The sequence below is a fragment of the Manis pentadactyla genome, chromosome 17, assembly GCF_030020395.1.
Source record: "Manis pentadactyla isolate mManPen7 chromosome 17, mManPen7.hap1, whole genome shotgun sequence".
Lineage (NCBI taxonomy): Eukaryota > Metazoa > Chordata > Mammalia > Pholidota > Manidae > Manis > Manis pentadactyla.
The window spans coordinates 37929476-37949999 of record NC_080035.1 but is presented as its reverse complement, the minus strand read 5'-3'; the positions used below and the strand labels follow the sequence as shown (position 1 = coordinate 37949999).

Genomic DNA, 20524 nt, shown 5'->3' with positions numbered 1-20524 from the left:
CTGATTAGCAGTCTCAAGTGCTCCTATACTCTCTTCGATCTCTTCTGTCCTTTTAGTGCTTCTGATCTATTCACTGCTTTGACTATTTTTCTGTTGTGGGATTTCCCATCACTTCATATTTTTTATGTTGTTTAGTTAGCTCAAAGACGTAAGTAAATTGGGTCTTTAAAACTAAATTTCTATTGAAATCTGTCTCTGCTTTTTTCCTTTGGTCTAATACCATAATCATATTCATTACACTTTTTTCTACTTTGTTTTTTTCATGTTATTCATGAAAATATGTATACATGTATAACTCCTACTGTTGGAATAGCTTGATGATTATTTTACAACAAGTTTCTTCTCTTTGCAAATGGATTTTGATTTACAATTTGCCTACTTAAAAAATATCCCCTTATATCTGTCTGTTCAATGTAAAGTTAGAATTTACGTTCTTAAATACACTTAAATGTAATAGCACTTCTTATGTTCTGTTCTAAGAGCATATAATTCAGGTATGATCAGTACAGACATTGTTGCTGTTAATATGGGACTTAGCATTAGACAGTTGACACATGTATGATTGCAAATGTGGATGAGTAGAATGGGGGAAACTGAGAGTTTAGCAGGCTTTCCTGAATATATGACATTTGAGATCCAAAGGATGAGTAGGAAGGAGTTAAGTTTCTAGGCACAAAGGAAATCATGCAGTAAGGCTCTGAAACCCGAAGAAGAATGACTGAAAAAAGACTGGCTAGAATGTGGAGAGTGAAGGGAGGGAGGGCTTTGCCAAAGATGAGGAAGGAGTCAGGGACCAGATCATGTGGAGTTTTGTGGGCAATTCTAAAGGAGTGTGGTTATTGGTCTAGGAGGAATGGAAGGTTACTATCTCCTATACTTAAAAAATGTATATTTTATAGCACTTACACTCTTTTCTTTCACTTGAATCTGACATTTTTGATGACAGAGACATTCTTTGTCTTGTTTGTCAAGATACTACCCCAACCTAGAATAGTTCCTAATATACAAGATGAATTCAGTAGGTATTTGCTTAATAATTTAAAGATTAGTGGTCAGAAGGATAATGATGGAAGGAAGGATGGACAAACAGAAGATAGATAAAAGGTTTGATGGAAGGAAGGATAGTTGGAGAGAAACGCAGAGCGAAGGTTAAATGGAAAAAAGGAAAGACTGAAGGATGTACAGATGAGGGAGGGAGGGCAGAAGGAAGAGAAACAAGGAAATTAACAAAGGAGTGAATAGATTTTAGTAGAAAACCAGATTTTTGGTTTAAAAATTCTCCTAGGCTGTCAAAAATGAATGGTATAGCTAATTTGTGATCTCTTTAATAGGAAGCAGTGATAAATAGCATGGACTGGGAACATGGAAATGAGATAGAGAAGGTGGAGGAATTAATTAGGAAGCAATATTGATGACTGAATTAAGGGTTAGGTATGAAGATGAGGGAGCCTAGGGTTCCGTGAGTGAAATGAACTGCAGATGGCCTTCCAGTTTTCAGAGAATTGCAATACATTAATTCTCTCTCTTACTCTCGTTCTTCCCTCCCCTTTCCCTCTCCCTGTCCTCAAGTTTCTCTCTCTTTTTTTTTTTTTGTCTGTTTTTCTGGCTATTTCTTACTCTTTGACTGTCTCTGAGTCTTAACTCTGTAAGGATTTTCAAATCCCCCTTCCTTTCTACAGAAGAAATACTCAGGAGTCTATTGATTCAGTCTTGGGTGGAGTTGTTCAGGGTATCTTTTGTAGAGACTTCTGAGGGCCACAGAACATTCATGTGTTGTTTTTTCATCTTTGTCACTAAATGGCTTTATGATTTAAGGAAAATTTCTGAACCTCCCTGTGTCTCAGTTTCACTGTCCATTAAAAAAGAAGATACCTGTCTTGTTGACTTGGAAGATTTTTTTAGGGTGTAAAATGAATTATATACTCCCTCTATAAGTGCAAACTGCTCTTTTGTTAGCAATAAAGCCAATTTTATATTAAAACAAGTTTTAGCATATGTTTTATTAATTCTGTTGTTTTGCAAATACATAGTTTTCTGGACACTTAACATTTTAAGAAGCCCATATTCTCAGTCTAAAAGGCAAAATGAATGTAGTGAGTAGTCTGTTACTTCATAGGATAGTTCTTGAATATGTGAGTGCCTCAGACAAGCTTCTTATAAATAGCTTTGATTTACTCATTTACAAAAATAAGGAGTTGAACTAAATGTTTTCTAAGGTCCTTTTAATATAAATATTATAACTTTGGTAGAAAAAAGAGTAACAGAAAGGCACTAATGCAAAATAAGTGTCATAGTTGCCTTAGCCATGTTTTTATAATGAGGCAAGACATAAATATACACATACAGTGTTCTGTGTGTTGAATGAGCATAATTGAGTTCTGTTTTATCCACAGAGTCTCTCTTCCAGCTCCTTTTGGAAATCACTGTTCGAAGTACTGGAATGAATGACAGCACAGGGCAGTCTCTGACAGCACTTTCCTGTGCTTGCCTCTTTAGTCTGGTGGCTTCTTGGGGAGAAACAGGAAGGACACTTCAGGCTATCTCTGCTATCCTCACCAACAATGGCAGCCATGCTTGCCAAACTATTCAGGTATTTTCGCATTTATAGTTGCCTAAAAAGTTTTAAGATACAAAGTTGGAATTTCATCTCAGTTTCTGTTAGTAAAACTTCCCTGCTTTTTCTCACTCATATAGTGGTTTGAACTGTCCAACCTTGATACATAAATAATCTGTGGTATTTGGGCTGTGTTACATGTGTGTTTAACTCTATAGCATTAAAGGTAATGAAATGAAATTTAGCAAAACTGTTAAAACTTTAGCCTGGTCTTTCTGTCAGCACCACAGCCTCTTCCTGTGCATTGTCTTGCTCTCTGCCCACTCCCACGTCCCATCTTGCCCTAAATTTTCAAGCTTAGAAATCTTTCATAGTTTCTAAATATCTTTTCTATGTTGAAAGAAAATTATGTACCATTCTACTATATTTTGATTGGTTGATTATAGTTTTTCATGAATTGAATTGTTTCTGAGTTACTTCAGCTTCACATAAGACATTTTAAGCTTTTGAATATCTGATTTTGGAATAAGCTCTTCATCATCGTCAATGGTGGGAAATATAATTTTCCTTATGGGCAAACTTGATTTAATTCTTCTGGACAGTTCTGGATATAGAGAAAGAAGTTACAGTTTTAAGTCTCTGTTATGCATTCTTCTCTCACCCCTTGGACAACCTCCAGAACAGGTGGAAGGGGTGCTTCAGTCCTGTTATTAGCAAGTCAGAGAGAGTAAAAGGAGTATATGGGTCACTTTCTGTGACTTATTTAGTATACTGAACTCTCCTGGCAAATATGAGCAGTACCCTTGCTCTAGATTTCTGTTCTTATTTTTCCCTTTTCCTGCCCTACCTGAAATTCTCTTTTCCCTTTTTATGATCCTTAATTATTTTGAAGTTCTTCTAATGCAGTGGTTTTAAAACTGTTCTACAGCTGTGCTCTGAGGGTTTGGTAAAATTTTAATTTTAAATATGTGCTTAAAATACACAAATACTTCTTAATTTTGGCTTGTGTTTGCTCTAGTACAACAAGTAATTTTATTTAAGTTCTGTATTTGCATTACCAGTCTAATATGTTCTCATCTACAAAACTTTAAATTATGGGCAGTACTAGTTACCTGGTTTTGGAGAAAGATAAATATTTCAGTGTTTTTAGCCAAAAAATGGAAGTTAATGTTTTTTGGATTTAACATTTTTATCTGGGCCTGCTTGAGGTTCCCTTCTTATAGACGAACGTCTACTTGGCATTTTTTGCTGATATGCCAGATATGATCATTCTGAATTATTTATTTTCTCATAAATGATGATATATTACTAAAGTATCTTTATTTCATCTGTTTTGTGTTTGGGACATTTAAAAGTGTCTTTAATTTTTTCTTCTCTTCTGAATAGGTGCCAATGATACTAAATTCACTACAAAGAAGTGTACAGGCTGTGTTGGTGGGAAAAATTCAAATTCAGGATTGGTTTAGCAATGGCATTAAGAAAGCAGCTTTAATGCACAAGTGGCCATTAAAAGAAATATCTGTCGATGAGGATGATCAGTGTCTACTTCAGAATGATGGATTTTTTCTTTATCTGTTATGCAAGGATGGATTATACAAAATAGGCTCTGGATACAGCGGGACAGTCAGGGTAATGTGATTCCTTATGGTTCTTAATCAAAGTGAAAGTTACATCCATACCAAATTGTGTACTGTTGTTGTCCAGCTTCATTTTTAGAGTGCCACCTAATTTTGATGTAATACTTTTTCTTTGAAAATCATAATGTGTCATCTATCCATTTATGTTGTTTTTCATTGATTATTAATTGTGAAACTGTTGATAGACTATTTTTTTGCTATTTTGCAGGGCCACATATATAATTCAACATCTCGCATCAGAAACAGAAAAGAAAAAAAGTCTTGGTTAGGGTATGCTCAGGTAGGAGAATATCCACAGTAAACCAAACTTTTCTTTCCTGTCTTTAAAAACATGTGATTCATAATTGTTTAATCAATAAATAATGTCACTTCTAGTTAAGCAGAGACGGTATATTTTTAATATTATGGCCCAAACAATGATACAGTGTAGTGTTTGGAAAAATGGTGGAGCATTCACAAGAGGTTTACTTTTAGTTCTGGCCCTGCTTCTTACTAGCTGTGACTTTGGTCAACTCAGTTAACTTATTTGATCCCCTGTTATTCAGCTGTAAAATGAGAATAAAAATGTCTTTGGTTGGAGTTCTTGTTTATATCAGCCTCTAGATATGAAGCAGAAATCACTGTTATCATTAGCAGTTACGAACTGGGAATGTATCTGTGACCAGGGTCCAAATTAGAACTTCTTGCCACAACTATTCTAAATCTATTCTAGGTCAGTACCTTCCAAGGGAATAGCATGTGACCTGCCCAGTAGATAGCTACCTGCGTGGAGGAACACACAAAGTATCACCAAAGAGAGAAAAAGCTAGGCTGTGTTGTTTTCATACTGCTGTGATCTCAGCACCTGACTAACATGGCCAAATGGTTTTCAGCAATCTGATAGATCTTTCCTCCTCTGTGGAGAGAAGCAAATGAACTGTGGATGAAGGGCCAGAGTATTTATTTTTATGTTATCTCTTCTTGAGAGGTGAAGCCCAACTTATCCTGTAGAAGAATATAAAGATGTCTCTGTATACCTGTTTTGCTTAGACTAACAGTTTGTTGGCAGCATTAGATAATAAAAGATAACTTGAAAACATTTTGAAAATTTAAGAAATAATTACTGTTATTCTATGAAAAATAATCCTGCTGTATCAACTATTAGGGAGATTCTGAAATTAAACTTTAAATGTCAAATTAATTACTCAGTAATTATCTCTTAAAACTTAACCTAGTTTAAAATATTTCATCAAATTTTTACTTGCCACTGCTGTATTTTACCTAAGAAATAATGCCATGGAAAATACATTATTATAGAAATGTGTTCGGTGGCATATCACTCCATCTAAAATGACTCTTCATTTTTAAATATTAACCTAAATATTTCAGTTATTTTTCCTTAAGTTATTTTTTAGACCAGTAGTGGGTATTTCTATTTTTTACTTGTCAGGTGATATAATAATTTTGAATAACATGTTTGTACCATCTTGGGTAGTGTATCTAATACATGTTTCTCAGACTGTAATAGTCAAATTGGTACCCAATGGTGTATAGTTCCTCCTAAGTATATCCATGTTCATAAGTTTTTAATCTTTAATCTATTTTAGACATTAATATTGACTTATTTCTGTACCTCAAACATTTTATACAGACCTGTAAACTATTTTTCTGCTAGGTAGGTAATGAAAAAATATTTTAACACGTAACATAGAAAAATTTTTTGTTATCAGGGCTATTTATTATATAGAGATGTGAATAACCATAGCATGACAGCTGTAAGAATAAGCCCTGAAACGCTGGAACAAGATGGGACTGTAATGTTACCAGGTATGTGACTTCAATTAGTCATTTGTTTTCTTCACAGGTGATTTTAACAGGTATGCGAGTTAGGCCATTTAGACATTCATAGAATGTTCTGCAAGGAATAATTCTTGCTTACAGATAGGTTAAAAAAATCTTGACATGTGAAACATTTTACATATAAAATGTCTATAAAAAGTTAATGCACGTGAGGAAAACAGACATCAGAAACATGAAGTGTTTTTAATGTTTGTTTTTAAACAGACATCAGAAATATACTGTTTTTAGTATTTGTTTTTAAGTTCTTGCTCATTTGTAGCCTGATCCCAGACCCTCACCTGATTAAGACTTTTTCTGCTACTGAATTAGTGGGTAATATTACTTTGTTGCTCTTAATAAAACCACACTCTGGCTGTCATATAACCTGGAGTAAAGAATCTTCTATTTATTACTTTGACAATAGTGCACTTTGTGTTTTGTTCTTTATTTTAAAAGGTTTTCAGAGAGAGATTTTAGGGTGTGTCAGGGATTTTTTAAAATTTCATCATTTAACTTTGTAATAATACTCTGATAAGGCACTTTGGATACAATTCATTTTGCTTTGAGTTTGTACATATATATTTATCACTGAAATCACTTTGCTGTCTAAATTCTGAGGCAGTGAATCTTAAATTTTGTGAAGTACTGGGCAAATGTATAATATATTATGCATACGTTCTTTGAATTTGCTTATACCTTTAATACATCCTAAAGGAGTTTAATGTGTCTATCAGTAATTTCATGGTAAGCAGCTATATTATTTCTATGCACTTCACCATCTGAAAATAATTGAGAACTACTTCTGAAGAACACATTTTGAAGGATAATTGCTCACAGGCTGTTTCTTAAATTTAAAGTATTCTTTATACTTTATCATTATCAAATAACTCCATCAAAACTTCAAATAAACATTACTTGAACATTGCTAGGTATGCGTGTATCCAAATTAGTGTACATGACATGATGTTAAGGTAAATGCCACATTTCATATGTGTTTCACAAATAAAGCTATGTTGTAAAACATGACTTATTAAAGCTGTTTTGTAAATAACTGTTTTCAGATACATCTGCAGGGGTTTGTTTGGTATTATTTTTCAAATCATCACAAGTTCTGGGCCATGTCTCTGGTTCTAATAATAATAATAATAATAATAATAATAATAATAATAATAATAATTTTAAATAATAATGTACATAAACTTACCCACATACATATGTATATTGAAAGTAATCATATTTAATGTATAAGTGTCTTACAAGCAAAAAAAAAATTAATTGTAATCCATCTCCCATATATAACACTGTTAACATATTGGTGAATATCTTCTTGTCATTTTCCTATGTATATGTACATACTTGTAAAAAAGTGATCATATGCTACCTATTGATTTTTTAACCTATCTCTTTCACTTAATATTCTGAATATATTTTCAGGCCATCAGATAGTCTTCTACAACATCATCATAATGGTATAAATATTCCCTTGGTGAATATATTGGAATAGAATTTTCTTCCAATATTTTTGCCATATAAGTTACACTGTAATGAACATCCCTGTCAGTCGCTATTTGTGCAAGTCATCTTAGTGTAATGTCCTGGAAGAAAAATTCTTAACCATCCCTTTTGCCCCGACAGATGGATACTAATGTAAAGGATTTACTTCTGAGAAACCCTGATTATTTTATAGTGACGTGAATGAGAAGACCTTTTGAAAGTGGTCTTACAGCTGTTTTACTTACTCCACCATGTATCATCCCTCTGCATCATTTAGCATATGAAATGTGACTTCTAACAGTACAAATGTGGCTTTCTATGTTTCATAAATATGTAACATATTCATGGTGAAGAATGGACAGAACTTTGGGAGGATAGTCCTATGTTATGTATCTTCCAGACTGGCAGATGTTGCTTGATATGTTCCCGAAGATACTGTCTTAGAACATTACGTGATGGATAAAGAAAGGATAGAGAGAAAATCTTTTGAAACCGCACAGCAGGAAGACTTGCCCTCAAGCCTGAAGAAAGCCGTTGTCATTCTTCTATTTCTTTGACCTGGACTGCAATTTCTTCATTAGTACTTTTTTTTTTTTTTTTTTTTTTTCTGGCTAGAGACAACTCTGCTCTGTTGTTTTCCCTTCAAGAAGGAGCATAGGTGAATTGTCAGGTTTATAAATGGTAATAAGTACCATTTTTAAAATTGACATAAATCTGGTAATTCCTTGAGCTTCAAGTTCCAACTTATCTTTCAGTTTAGTTTATAGATATTTTCAACCTAGCATTGGTGAACTTAAACATTTTTTTCTTCTATTAATTGTCATTATAGCCTTTATGTGTTCGCATACCTTTGATACTGTGTCCTTATGTCATTTACTCTCCATGTGTGGTGACAGGTTGCCTCGGATCATGAGTTTTTGCTACTCTTCTTGCGCCGCTTCACTCCTCACCCCTGCATTTATCTGAAATTATAATGAGTTTTTCTTCTTTGCTTTTTAGTTTAAAATCTTACTGCTTAGAGCTTGAGAAGCATCTTTCTTGCGCCTCTTTGTATTCTGTACAGTGGACTAGGAACTCTTTCTTTCGATTTCTCCTCTCTTTGATTATCAAGTCTCTTGGGCTACCAGTGGGCCTTGTCTCCCAGTTTGTATTTCCAGTTTGTGATCACTGAATTCTCTATTTGGTAAGGGTCTGCCTGTGTTTTGCATATTTATAATAAGGAAGTATGCTAGTATGAAGCTCCTGGGCAAAGAGATAGCATAATCCAGTTTATATGGGTGGGCTCCATTACTGCATTCCAAAAACAGAATTTTATGTTTTGTTGATTCAGGTGCAAATAAAAATAAAATACACTTTTTTGGTGTTGTAATTAATGGAGAGATTCATCCTAGTTCCCTGCAGTTTCTTTGGGAGTGTGTGTGCTTTTATACGTGCTTGCTGAACATTTGGTTTTCCAAAAGGATATGGTTTAGACTTAGCTGTTGATTTTGCTTGTAGTTTCATGTTATTTAGTAGCAGTCACTAACACATGTCCCAGTGGTCCTTCTGTAATACCGGTATCCCTTGCTATAGTGTTTGGGCGTTATTTCAATCAAAGTGTGTCATCCACTGTACAACAGGGATATAAACTATATTGACAAAATACGGTATTCCAGGCAAAATATATAAGTACTTTTATATAAAAAGAAATACGTAAGCATAGATTTGTCTGTTATATGAAGGATGAACATTAAAGTATATATAGCATGCTAAATGCTAACAATTCTGGAAATAAGTAAACTTCTAAGTGGAAACTCTACAACCAGTTATATTTTATAAAGCAAGGGATATCTGTAGCTGGACATCATAGACCTCAAATAGAAGAGCTTTAGTTCTATCTGTATTTTTCTGTGACACTAATGACTGTGATGTTTGTCTGAGGGTAGAGTTGCCTACATTGCATGTGATTGTATTGAAATAATTATAACCAACATTATAGTTTGTTCATTGTGGTGCATGTCATATCAGACTATATCTAATACTAACTCATTTTGAAATTAGGTGGGTTCTCAGGTCCTTGATTATGGAAGATTTATAAATGTAAGCACAAAATGTAATTAGTATTATTAGTTGAATTATTTAGTTTCTGCTAATTTGTAATTCTTTACTAAAAAGCACAATCTCTGTTTGAGTTTAAGTTTATCCTTATTGCGTGAAGAACTCTCATTGTGACTTCAACAGAGGAGTAAAGTCATTTTGTGAAGTGTTTCTATTGTAGCATAATTATTTTTGTTCTTTTTCACAGATTGCCACACTGAAGGTCAGAATATTTTATTCACTGATGGAGAATATATTAATCAGATAGCTGCTTCAAGAGATGTAAGTACTCTGAATCATGAGCAACTGGTGTAAATGGAATCCCTTTCTTATAAATTATTTGTCTTTGTTTCTGTTTTTTTTTTTAGACAGGATGTAGAGCCTTAAAAGACTGATTTATGTGCCACCATACTATGGATGTTCTTTTTCTTTTAGGATGGCTTTGTTGTCAGAATATTTGCCACAAGCACTGAACCAGTGCTACAACAAGAATTACAGCTTAAGCTGGCCAGAAAATGCTTACACGCCTGTGGTATCTCACTATTTGATCTGGAAAAGGACTTGCATATTATAAGTAAGATGGTCAACTAAATCTCTTTGCCATATTTCAATTTTCAAGTTCTTTATTCTTTTGAAAACTAACATTGTGTTTTCACCAGCGTATGAAACTATAAAGCACATATATAAATTAATATGTGTAAGTACTAGGAAACATATATATGAACATTATTTTAAGGAAGTGACTAATGATTTTCTATTTTCATTTTGAATAGGGCACAAAAAATCAACTTCAATTTGATAAGAATTATAGATAGACAGCACTTGTGGACATCACTAGTGTATATGCTTCATCTTTATTCAGTATTTGAAATTTTAAAAGCTTCTCTTGTGAATGTAACTAGAGTAATTTGAATAGTTCTGTTATTGAAACCTTTAAATTTTATTTGAACAGATTTTCAGGATAGCCAGAGAATATCCCACAGAGTGTGAAAATGGTTATTGGCCTAACAAACTGATTAATAATCTTTCATCTGGATACAGAAATACAGTCAGAGAGTATTTCTTGGACTTACTGTACTTACTCTTGCAGCATCTTAACAGTAATTAGGATCACTAGTTCCCATGAGGGTCTCAACTTTTGCCATGCTACTTCAGGTTTAAAGGGCCAGCTTTTAACTTATGAGATTCTTTGCAAGACTCACCTTTCTTGACTGCCTTCTCATTAAATTTAATGAAATTGATATTAGTGATTTACTTTGCATATTTATTTAATTATATAGTATTTTTGTAATTCTACTATAGACAAATACTGAATTGAAATGGTAGTTTTTAATTTAGAAAAGCCTATAAGCTAATTACTAGTTTGTATAATTGGATAAAATCATGTACCATATATAATTACATACTCATAGTTTTACAGATTGAAATTATTTTAAATGTGTGTATGTGCACAGATATGAATTCAAATTCATGGAGTCACTACATGAAATGTTTTTCTGTAGAAAGAAGAATGGAACAGAGAATCTAAAACACCTTATTTCAAATATCTGCATGATATTGGTCAAGCCCAAAAGTCTTTAAACCTCAACAAGTTTTATATTTGCTTATTTGTAAACCAGGCAATATAGTTTAAGTATCAAATAGGAAAAGGTTCATGCATTATAAAATGTCTAATTGCAAATAGATGCTCAGTAAAAATTTGCTCATTCATTCATCAATTCAAGAAAGATTGCTGATATTTATTTAAATTTTTTATATTTTAAAAATTAATTTGTCATGAGTTTGGAACAAACTAAAAACTTATGTTTACTTTATTTCCTTGGAATAGTGTTCCTACTGTTAATTTAAAAAAAAATTCAGGCATATGACATTTTCTTATTCTTGTTTTTGAATGATATTAATTGATTTTAATTACTTTTTTAATCACTCAAAATAGTGCAAGTAGTGTTTGAAGTTATTCATATTAAAATATAATAGTATTTATCAGTTTTGTTGTTTTTTCAGGTACAGGATTTGATGAAGAGTCAGCAATTCTTGGTGCAGGACGAGAGTTTGCACTAATGAAAACAGCCAATGGAAAGGTAAATTACTCTTGGTATTAAAAATTAACATTCTCTGCTTTAAGAGATAGTTGGTATAGTTAGTTGATTAATTTACATAGTTCATATATTCAAACAATCATATTTAAAATTTTTATTTAAAATTTATGTTCTTTATATGGTAAATTTTTATTCATGTTGAAATAGTATGAAAGAAAATGGTGACATTTAAGACTATAAAACTATAAAATGTTCAATTTTTATGAATATTTAGTTTAATTATGGAGCTCTTTGTGTAATTCTTAGAGTTGGGGGGAATTCACATTTTCTTTGTATTTTGATAAATAGGATATCCATTGCAAATTTCTGTAAATGTGCAGAAATATGCAGACTACAAGTTGAGGGAAGTAGGGACACACTAAATTAAGTTATAGATTGTGGAGGTCAATCTATAGAGAGAATCTTCTGACTTACTAGTAAATAAATAAATAAAATAAGGTAATTAAAAGGATTCTGAAAATTAAAACTGCTAGGCAAATACAGTATATTTATATATAGGCTTTTTATGCTGGGAAAAATGAATTGAGAATTTTATGCATTTCATACTGTTGTGAGTTTGGAGTATATTTATATACTTTCAAAGATTATAACTATCCTGAATAGATATGAAAAACTACTGTGAACTGTGTCATTGGAAAAATTTGACATTTCTCTCCTGTTCAGCTCACAGAAGTTGAATAGTGTAAAAAAAAAGAGTTTGGGTTCTTGTTATTTTTGTTTTCAATAAAATATGAAAGTGTACTACTCCAAAAGGCACTATAATTCCTTTTTTTGTTCCCCTCATACATAAGATATATTACACCGGCAAATACCAGAGTCTTGGAATCAAACAAGGTGGTCCTTCAGCAGGAAAATGGGTTGAGCTACCAATTACAAAATCTCCAAAAATTGTTCACTTCTCAGTTGGACATGATGGCTCCCACGCCCTTTTAGTTGCAGAAGATGGAAGCATATTCTTTACAGGATCTGCTAGTAAAGGAGAAGACGGAGAGTCAAGTAAGTTGACTGGCCAAGTGCACATAAGTAAAACTACTGTGGAATTTGTTAACATAGTGTATATTCGTTTCAGTAGCACTAACCTCACTGTTAGAGGATTTTACTTTGGGGCATAATCAGTTAATGGTAGTGATGCACTGTTCATTAAAGAACTGTGATTGCTGATTTCATTCTAGAGTTCATATTCATGAATTTTTATATCTCTATTCATCTGTTTTATCAGTTGGTGTTATTTTTAAAAACTTACTTATTCCAATATATTCTTTTAGGTGATCCAAAATTTTTAAAGGAATATATGTTTCATATTGAAATAAACTTTTGTAACCTTGTATAATAGTGTCAGTTACGGGTCACTGTTCTTGGTGTTATTTCTCTGTGATGAAGTATTCCTAAGCAATGAAAAATAAACAATTTTGTTTATGTCTTATCTTTCCTATACTTCCGTTCAGTCTTCCTCAGTGTCAGAAGGATTATTCTTTTTGTAACTTCTATGCTTCTGCATTGCAGCACAGTGGAGTAACATGTTATGAGGATTAGGTGTGAAGTCAATATCTAACATGAAAATCCTATAAATAAAAGTTGCCTTGAAAAAAATCCCTGAAAATAGCCATGAAGTGTATATCATAGCTCAGAAAATTCAGTACAGCCAGTTTTTCCTTCTAGCATTCGTAAGACATTTTTCCTTTTTTGCTTGAGCACCAGATAATGTAGTTGCCATACATATGTATGTGGATCATGTTATATGAAAAAATATAATGCTATTTTAAGCCCTGGAATTGTACCCAGCACAACAATATGTATTTTCCTTCTGAAAGGCATGCAAGAACTAGGGTTGACTGAAGGAACAGAAGACTGATATTTCCCATCTTTTGCTTATTTTGGGGATTTAGTTTTTGAGAGCAAAAGCTGCTTGAATCATGATCCATATTTAAATTTATTTGCTCTCCCTTCATATGTATATTTCCCTGCATTACAATCTCATTGACTAGGTTTAGCTGCTTAATAAATATATGTTGAATGAGTGAGGACATAATTTTTATTTTCTAGGATCTAGCATAAAAATACATGTTAGGTGGAGTTTGAGAGGTGTTGATAATGTAAATAGCTAATCTAGAGATTGGGCTTCCCAAAAGTTTGGTAGAAAATTGGTGTTTTCCATTGGAAATTTCAGTCTGCTACAAAGAAGATTTGACGTGATAGCCTAAATATTAACCAGATGAAGCTTGTAGATTGACTCATTTTAAATGACATGTTGGGAAGTGCAGGCCTTTGTGAAAATAAATAAACAAACTGTATCCTCAGTGCATATAATATGTTTTTTCGTTGGGCTTTATATACAAGCCATTTCTTTAATTTGTACATAGATGCCTTAGATTAATTTAATTTTTTTTAAGCTAAGAGCAGACGGCAATCAAAACCCTATAAACCTAAAAAGATAATTAAGATGGAAGGAAAGATTGTGGTGTATACAGCCTGCAATAATGGAAGTAGTTCTGTTATTTCTAAAGATGGAGAGCTATACATGTTTGGAAAGGATGCCATTTACTCTGATAATACAAGTAAGTTAAACATTTCATGTTTATGCAAAGAAGTACAATAGTAGACATTATGTTTTGTGAAGATATGTCTAGAAAATTAACATCTGGAGCATGCTTTCTCTACATTTTTCACATTTCTTTCCAAATACAACATTTTGTTATTCCTTCCTGTCCTATTGCTGGAACGCTGTCACTAGTTTCATGTAGACCCATTCTGAGGCTTGGCAAGTGCACCTCTACTTTAGCTATTACTTTCTCTGGAGAGCTTTCCCTGACTAAATTAAGATGCTCATGTGACGTGTTGCTGGTAGTATCCTGGGGAAATGATTTTCATAACTTAACTGATTTGTAGTTGATGAGTTATTTATCTCCCTTTAGGTAGTTAGGGAGGGACTATCTCTCTTATTTACTGTTACAGTTCCAATGCCCAGCAATGTCTGGCAAATGGTTGGATCTCAAGAATTACTTAAGTGACTGTGTGACTGATAAATCAAAAGCTTAAGTGGTGGCTGTGAGGAATAGAACTAGCCAGGTAAAGAGTTTTATATTTTTTAAACTGTAATCTCAAAAACTTGTCATACTTGGATGCTGGATTTTCTTTCTAGCATTTAGGAATGATAATAATATGGCAACACACTTAGAAGGATTCTATATGAGATAGATATGTAAGGCCTATGAATTTCTTTGTAAAAAGAAAACCAGAATTAATAAAGCTTCTGATTGGAAGTTTAAGTGATTGTTCCTGCTGGGGAAATGACATACATCAAGTATTTATAACAATTATTAAGATGAACTATACTCAGGTGACATGTGGGTTGACTTAATGTTGGTAACATTTAGATTCTCAGTTGCCCTCAACTGTCAGTGAATCAAAATTTGGGGGTGGGCCTTATAGTTTTAAAATAATATTTAATATAAATATTTCTTGCTAAAATCCTCTTGGCTAGACCTGATAGAAACTTGTGCATTTATTTACCAAATATTTACTGAGAACTGACCGTATGTCAGGAATTCGTGGACCAGACAAACCTGCCCCCTTTCTTTTTGAGGATGTCAGAGACAGCTGGACATTTTAGAACTTAAATATCAGAGAGTTATGGTTTTATGCTTATGGATGTAGGCTCAAATCCTGACACTGGAACCTTTTTGTTGGCTAACTAGCTTAAATTATCTTTTCAGAGCTTGTGTTTCATTTTTTTTTTCCACCTGCAAAAGGGAGTTAATGACTGTATCGGTTTCATATGATTGTTAGATTACAGGAGACACTGCTTATAAAATTCCTACCACAGAGCCTGGCACATTTAAGGACTCAAGATGTATACTGGTATTACTGTTAGTAGTAATAAATCCTATTGCTGTATATCCATATCTTTCTCAAGCATGTGAAATATAGTTGACCCTTGAACAACACAGGTTTGGACTGTGTGGGTCCACTTATCCATGGATTCTTTTTATTAAATGCATTGGAAAAAACTTCAGAGGTATCTGACAATTTAAAAAAAGCATTTTCTTTTCTGTAGCTTACTTTATTATAGAATACAGTGTATAAGATGTATAACATACAGAATATGGGTTAATGGACTGTTTATGTCATCAGTAAGGCATCTGGTCATTAATAGGCTATTTGTAACTAAGTTTGTGAATCATCAAAAGTTAGATGCACATTTTTGATTGCATGGAGGATCAGCTCCCCTATCCCCTGCATTGTTCTAGGGTCACCAATACTAAAATGGGATTTTTTGAGGTGTACTTAACAAAAAAGACCTAAGCTGGAAGGGAAGGTTACCTTAAGTTGTATCTGAGCTAATAATGTAGAATTGTTTTCCCAAAGCATGATATGAGAATTATATTACTATTTGTAATTTAAATAAAACAAATACTTTAATTTTTTAAAAAGTTTTTATTTTAGTGTATGTTGGAAATAATCAACAGTTTTTGATTTTTATTGTTAGTACTCAATAAGGTTAAACATGCTTCAGTCAATTTAAAACAAATGCAGAAAATACAAATATGGATGGTACTTGGATATGGCAATTACAGTGAAAGTAATATGTGAATAAATGAAATTTAGGAACTAGCTATATATTAGATTGTGGAAGAAAACATGTAGATTAAAAAGGGTTGAAAAATACTGCTTTGGAAATCTTAGACTTCTACAAAAACAGTGTTATTTCAGTGTACTCTGGTGAGTATTTTACTTTGTTTTGCTGAGGCAGGTCAAAGCAGGCAAAGTGCATGACTTATAGGCTCCTTTGTGTTTAGACCAGGAAAGTTTGAGAAGTAGTGACCTTTTTGAGAATTGATGAGAAGTGTTGCCATTTAGAGCAAACATTCAGGAGAAGCAGGCTTTCAGGAGAAGAAAGCATTCAGGAGAAGCAGGCTTGAGCTAATGTCACAGTAAAGATTTGTCCCAAGTCTGGATGATTACATTTTAAGATTTTGAAGCTTCATTATGAAATTACAGAATTAATTTATTGATACTCTGCCAGTCTTTTCATTACTTATTTCCCATTTTGGTAGGTTCTTTCATCCCAGAAATGAAAAGTTATACATTGAGGTGGTTCTTTTACATTATGGATGATTTCCTAGGCTCAGAAAGGGTTTTTTCTTGTTCTTAACAAATTTGTACGTTTTCTGTAGGTTTGGTAACAGATTTGAAGGGCCATTTTGTAACTCAAGTGGCTATGGGCAAAGCCCATACTTGTGTTTTAATGAAGAATGGAGAAGTTTGGACATTTGGTGTGAATAATAAAGGACAGTGTGGGCGAGACACTGGTGCCATGAATCAAGGGGGGAAAGGTAGGTTTTCAATGTGTGGATATTAAATTTTGTGTTCTTTTCATTAGTTTTTTCAGAACAACATGGTGAAGAATCTTACTCTTTTAGGAACCAGTGGCTCTTTAATTTCATACTTAAAATTAGGAAAACTATTGTATTATTTATTTGACAGCATATCGCTGAAATAACGAAATACACTTTAGACTTTCAATTTCTGAGCAAATGAGTTTGCTTACTTATGTGTTTTCCTTAATTTTATATAAAATATAAGAGCATCTCTTTGATTTAGCATTTTTGGTGACCAAATTATTCTTCCAGAAAAGTACATTCTTCAAACTTTGTTATTAGTTCCTTTTATACCACATGCTTTCAGTTTCAACCATCGTTGGCAGCAGTCTGTCTGGCAAACACTCTCTTCTGATTTATCAGCTTGTGCTACCTGTAATTTAATCAGTTCTTGTCAAATGGATGATCCTTAAGACTGTTGACCCTTTATGAAGAGCTAAACTGTAGATGTACCTTTGCCACTGTATCCTTCGTCCCAACGCTCAGTCTGCTGAAGGGAAAATACGGTTTTATCCTTTGCCATGCTTGTTGTGATTGGTTTTTGTTTTTGCTTTTTGGGTTTTTTTGGCATACTTTGTGTTTACTTCTTTCTTGGTGTTGCCTTTTGCTCTGCCTGCTATCAGTGCTATCCTATACTCTTCATTACTATTCGTTTTCTTTTTTGTTTTTAATTTTGTGTGGACTGGGAAATAAGAAATGTGTATTATTAGCAATAAGCATCGAACTGTGTTTAAAGTACAAATGAGTTTGAAGATTAATATTTGTGTAAGTTAACAAAAACAAATTTAGCTCTTTTGGAGCCTTCTTGATGGCAGACTCATCTGATATCAAGAGCTCCCTGTTTTTTTCTTATTTATATGCATGTGTACTTAAAATACTTTGGTTTTTAAAGCAAGTCTATTAGAGCAAATTGATTCTAAAAAAAGAAGGAAGAATGAAGAAAAAAGAAGTGCTTCACTCCAAAGTGGAAATCCTTTTTCTTCTTGCTAAACTAGTGAACCAAAGTTTTGGATAATATCTACTTGTTAAAGAGAAGAGAAGCAGTTAGTTTACTATATGTGATATAAATATATATTCAGATTATTTTATAAAAGCTCTAAGCTGAACAAAATTGTTTCTTTATTACTCTGAAACTCTTGTGAACATTTGACATAAATTTATACCTATATTCTGGACTCTTACTGTAAATTTTGTAATAGCCAAAATAAAATTGTTAAAAGATTTCTTACTTAATAGAAACCATACCCACTCTGTTAGTAAGCAATGAATTGGAAAGCAGACTAGCAGTGTAAGACACAAAATGAACACAGATTGCAGAATCATTAATTACTATGTATCTCTCCAATTAAAACCATAGAATAATTTTGCAAACTTCTGTACTTAAAGTGGAATCATATTGTATGAACTCTTTTATGTATAGTTTCTTTTTACTCAACTCTATGAGATTCATCCATATTTTCACTAAAGATTGTTCACTCTAATAACTGTGTAGTATTAAATTGTAATTTGTATAAATATGCCACAGTTCTAAAATCTTTTCTATTATTATGGACATTAGAATAGTTTTTAGTTTAGGTTATTAGGAATAGTTTTGCTGTGAACATTTGTAGTATGTGTCTGAAAAAATCTGTGCATTTCTTTTGGGTATATAATTAGGAGTAGTATTGCTGGGTCTCATATTTTCTTTTAATTTGCATTCCCTTGATTATTAATAGTATGTTGACTGTCTCTTCAAACTTTTCTTACTTTGCCTTTTTCTTACTGATTTTATAGGGATCTTTTAATATGTTGTATGTGTTGCACATATCTTTGACTAACCTATCTTGACTAACTTGACTATCTTTTTTTTTTAACTTTGGACTGTCTTATCTTTTACATTTACTTACAGTTTCATTTGTTGTATATAACTTTTAAATTTTGACTACAAGTTTTTCATTTTTTCTTTATAAATTTTTGCTTGATGTAGTTAGGTTGGAGCCTTTATTTTCTATATGGATGAGAATCAGTTTTTCTATTTAGCTATGTGATTGGGATTGCTTTGAATTTAGAGATTAATTTGAAGAGAATAGTTATAGTACTGTTAGTATGACTAGAAGAGTAATACATGTAGACCCAGGTACAGGTGGTTACTCAATGTATCTTAGCTATTGTTATTAAAAATAGTCATTCAGGCCTTCTTCAGCATTGTTTTATTCTAACTGTAGGCATAGTTATCCAGCACTTGGTTATCTAATTTCCCAACCTCCACAGATTTGAAGTTGCATAAAAGAAAACTATATGTTCTTTGAATTTATTTCTTGATTAGACAGACCAATAGAAAAGTATAAGTGGTAAGACAATAAGGTTGACTAAGAATAAGAGATAAAGTGGATGAGTTATACCTTGACTTTGACGACCTAAGTCTAAAGAAAGGTAAACATAAAAAATTTGATTCCCATAGATTTGCTCTTTCCATTATATGCTCTTGTAGCACTGTATATTCTTTCATAGTCCTATCTCGGTTGTAATTTACACTTTTCTGTATGGTGATTTGATTAGTATCTGTCCTTCTCACTGGACTATGAGCTTTATGATAGTTCATTATTATGGTCCTCAATTCCTAGAGCATAGGTCTACAAACCATAACCTGATGCTGGATCTACTCAGTGGCCTGCTTCTGTGTGGCTCTCCAAACCAAGAATAGATTTTACATTTGTGCTATTTAAAATGTGACAGAGACCTTTATGTCCCACGAAGTCTAAATTGTTTGCAATATGGACCTTTACAAAAAAGTTGCTAACTCTGCCATAAAAGAATGGCTGGGACATAGTAGATGTTAAACAAAAACAAAAAAATTGAATGAATTATATCAAAATTAAGTTGTAATTGAAGTATGAACAGGCTTTGAGGAAATAGTGACTGACTCCCTGGGAAACGTGGTAAGTGCTTTCATAGGAAATGACTTCCTAGCTGAGTTTTTGAAAGCTGAAGAGGAATTTCTCTTGTAAATGAGATAGACACAGATGGAGCAAGAATGAGCAAACGCCCTGACTATGTAAGAGGACACATGATGCTTAGAAAGCAGAGGAAATTTAGGTTCAGGTAGAATGTAGTTTTCTTGGAAGAAATGAGGTTGGAGAAATTTGGGAGCCATATTATGACTGACTATATAATACTGAGGAGTTTTTTTTTTAAAGAACTTAGAAAGACATTGGAGATTTATAAATTGTGAAGTCCTAAGATTAAGTTCTAAGAATGTGATTGCTAGCAGTGGGAGGGAATTCTAGAGTGGAGGGACTCTTGGCTTAGAGTATGATTAGAAGAATTTATTTGGTTTGTTAAATGTAAGTGTTGGCAGTGAGGATGGAAAGGAGGCACTAAAATTAGAAAAAAACTTGAAGTATGATTGATAGAAAGTAACAGTCAAGAGATATTCCTGCCTTCCCTCTTTTTGCAGAAAGGAAATGGGGAGAGCAGTTATTAGTGGTC

General features: G+C 32.8%; 1 protein-coding gene across 14 annotated transcripts in view; it reads left to right on the top strand.

The window, feature by feature from the left end:
* Positions 1 to 20524, top strand: part of MYCBP2 (MYC binding protein 2) — a 269203-nt gene that overhangs the window by 48849 nt on the left and 199830 nt on the right. For all 14 annotated transcript variants that reach the window (XM_036893768.2, XM_036893769.2, XM_036893773.2 and 11 more), the window contains exons 5-14: positions 2394 to 2590; positions 3941 to 4183; positions 4400 to 4471; positions 5901 to 5997; positions 9788 to 9861; positions 10015 to 10153; positions 11584 to 11660; positions 12470 to 12674; positions 14069 to 14233; positions 16853 to 17011. In XM_036893768.2, coding sequence (XP_036749663.1) covers positions 2394 to 2590; positions 3941 to 4183; positions 4400 to 4471; positions 5901 to 5997; positions 9788 to 9861; positions 10015 to 10153; positions 11584 to 11660; positions 12470 to 12674; positions 14069 to 14233; positions 16853 to 17011 — 1428 coding nt within the window. The remainder of the gene's footprint in view (positions 1 to 2393; positions 2591 to 3940; positions 4184 to 4399; positions 4472 to 5900; positions 5998 to 9787; positions 9862 to 10014; positions 10154 to 11583; positions 11661 to 12469; positions 12675 to 14068; positions 14234 to 16852; positions 17012 to 20524) is intronic.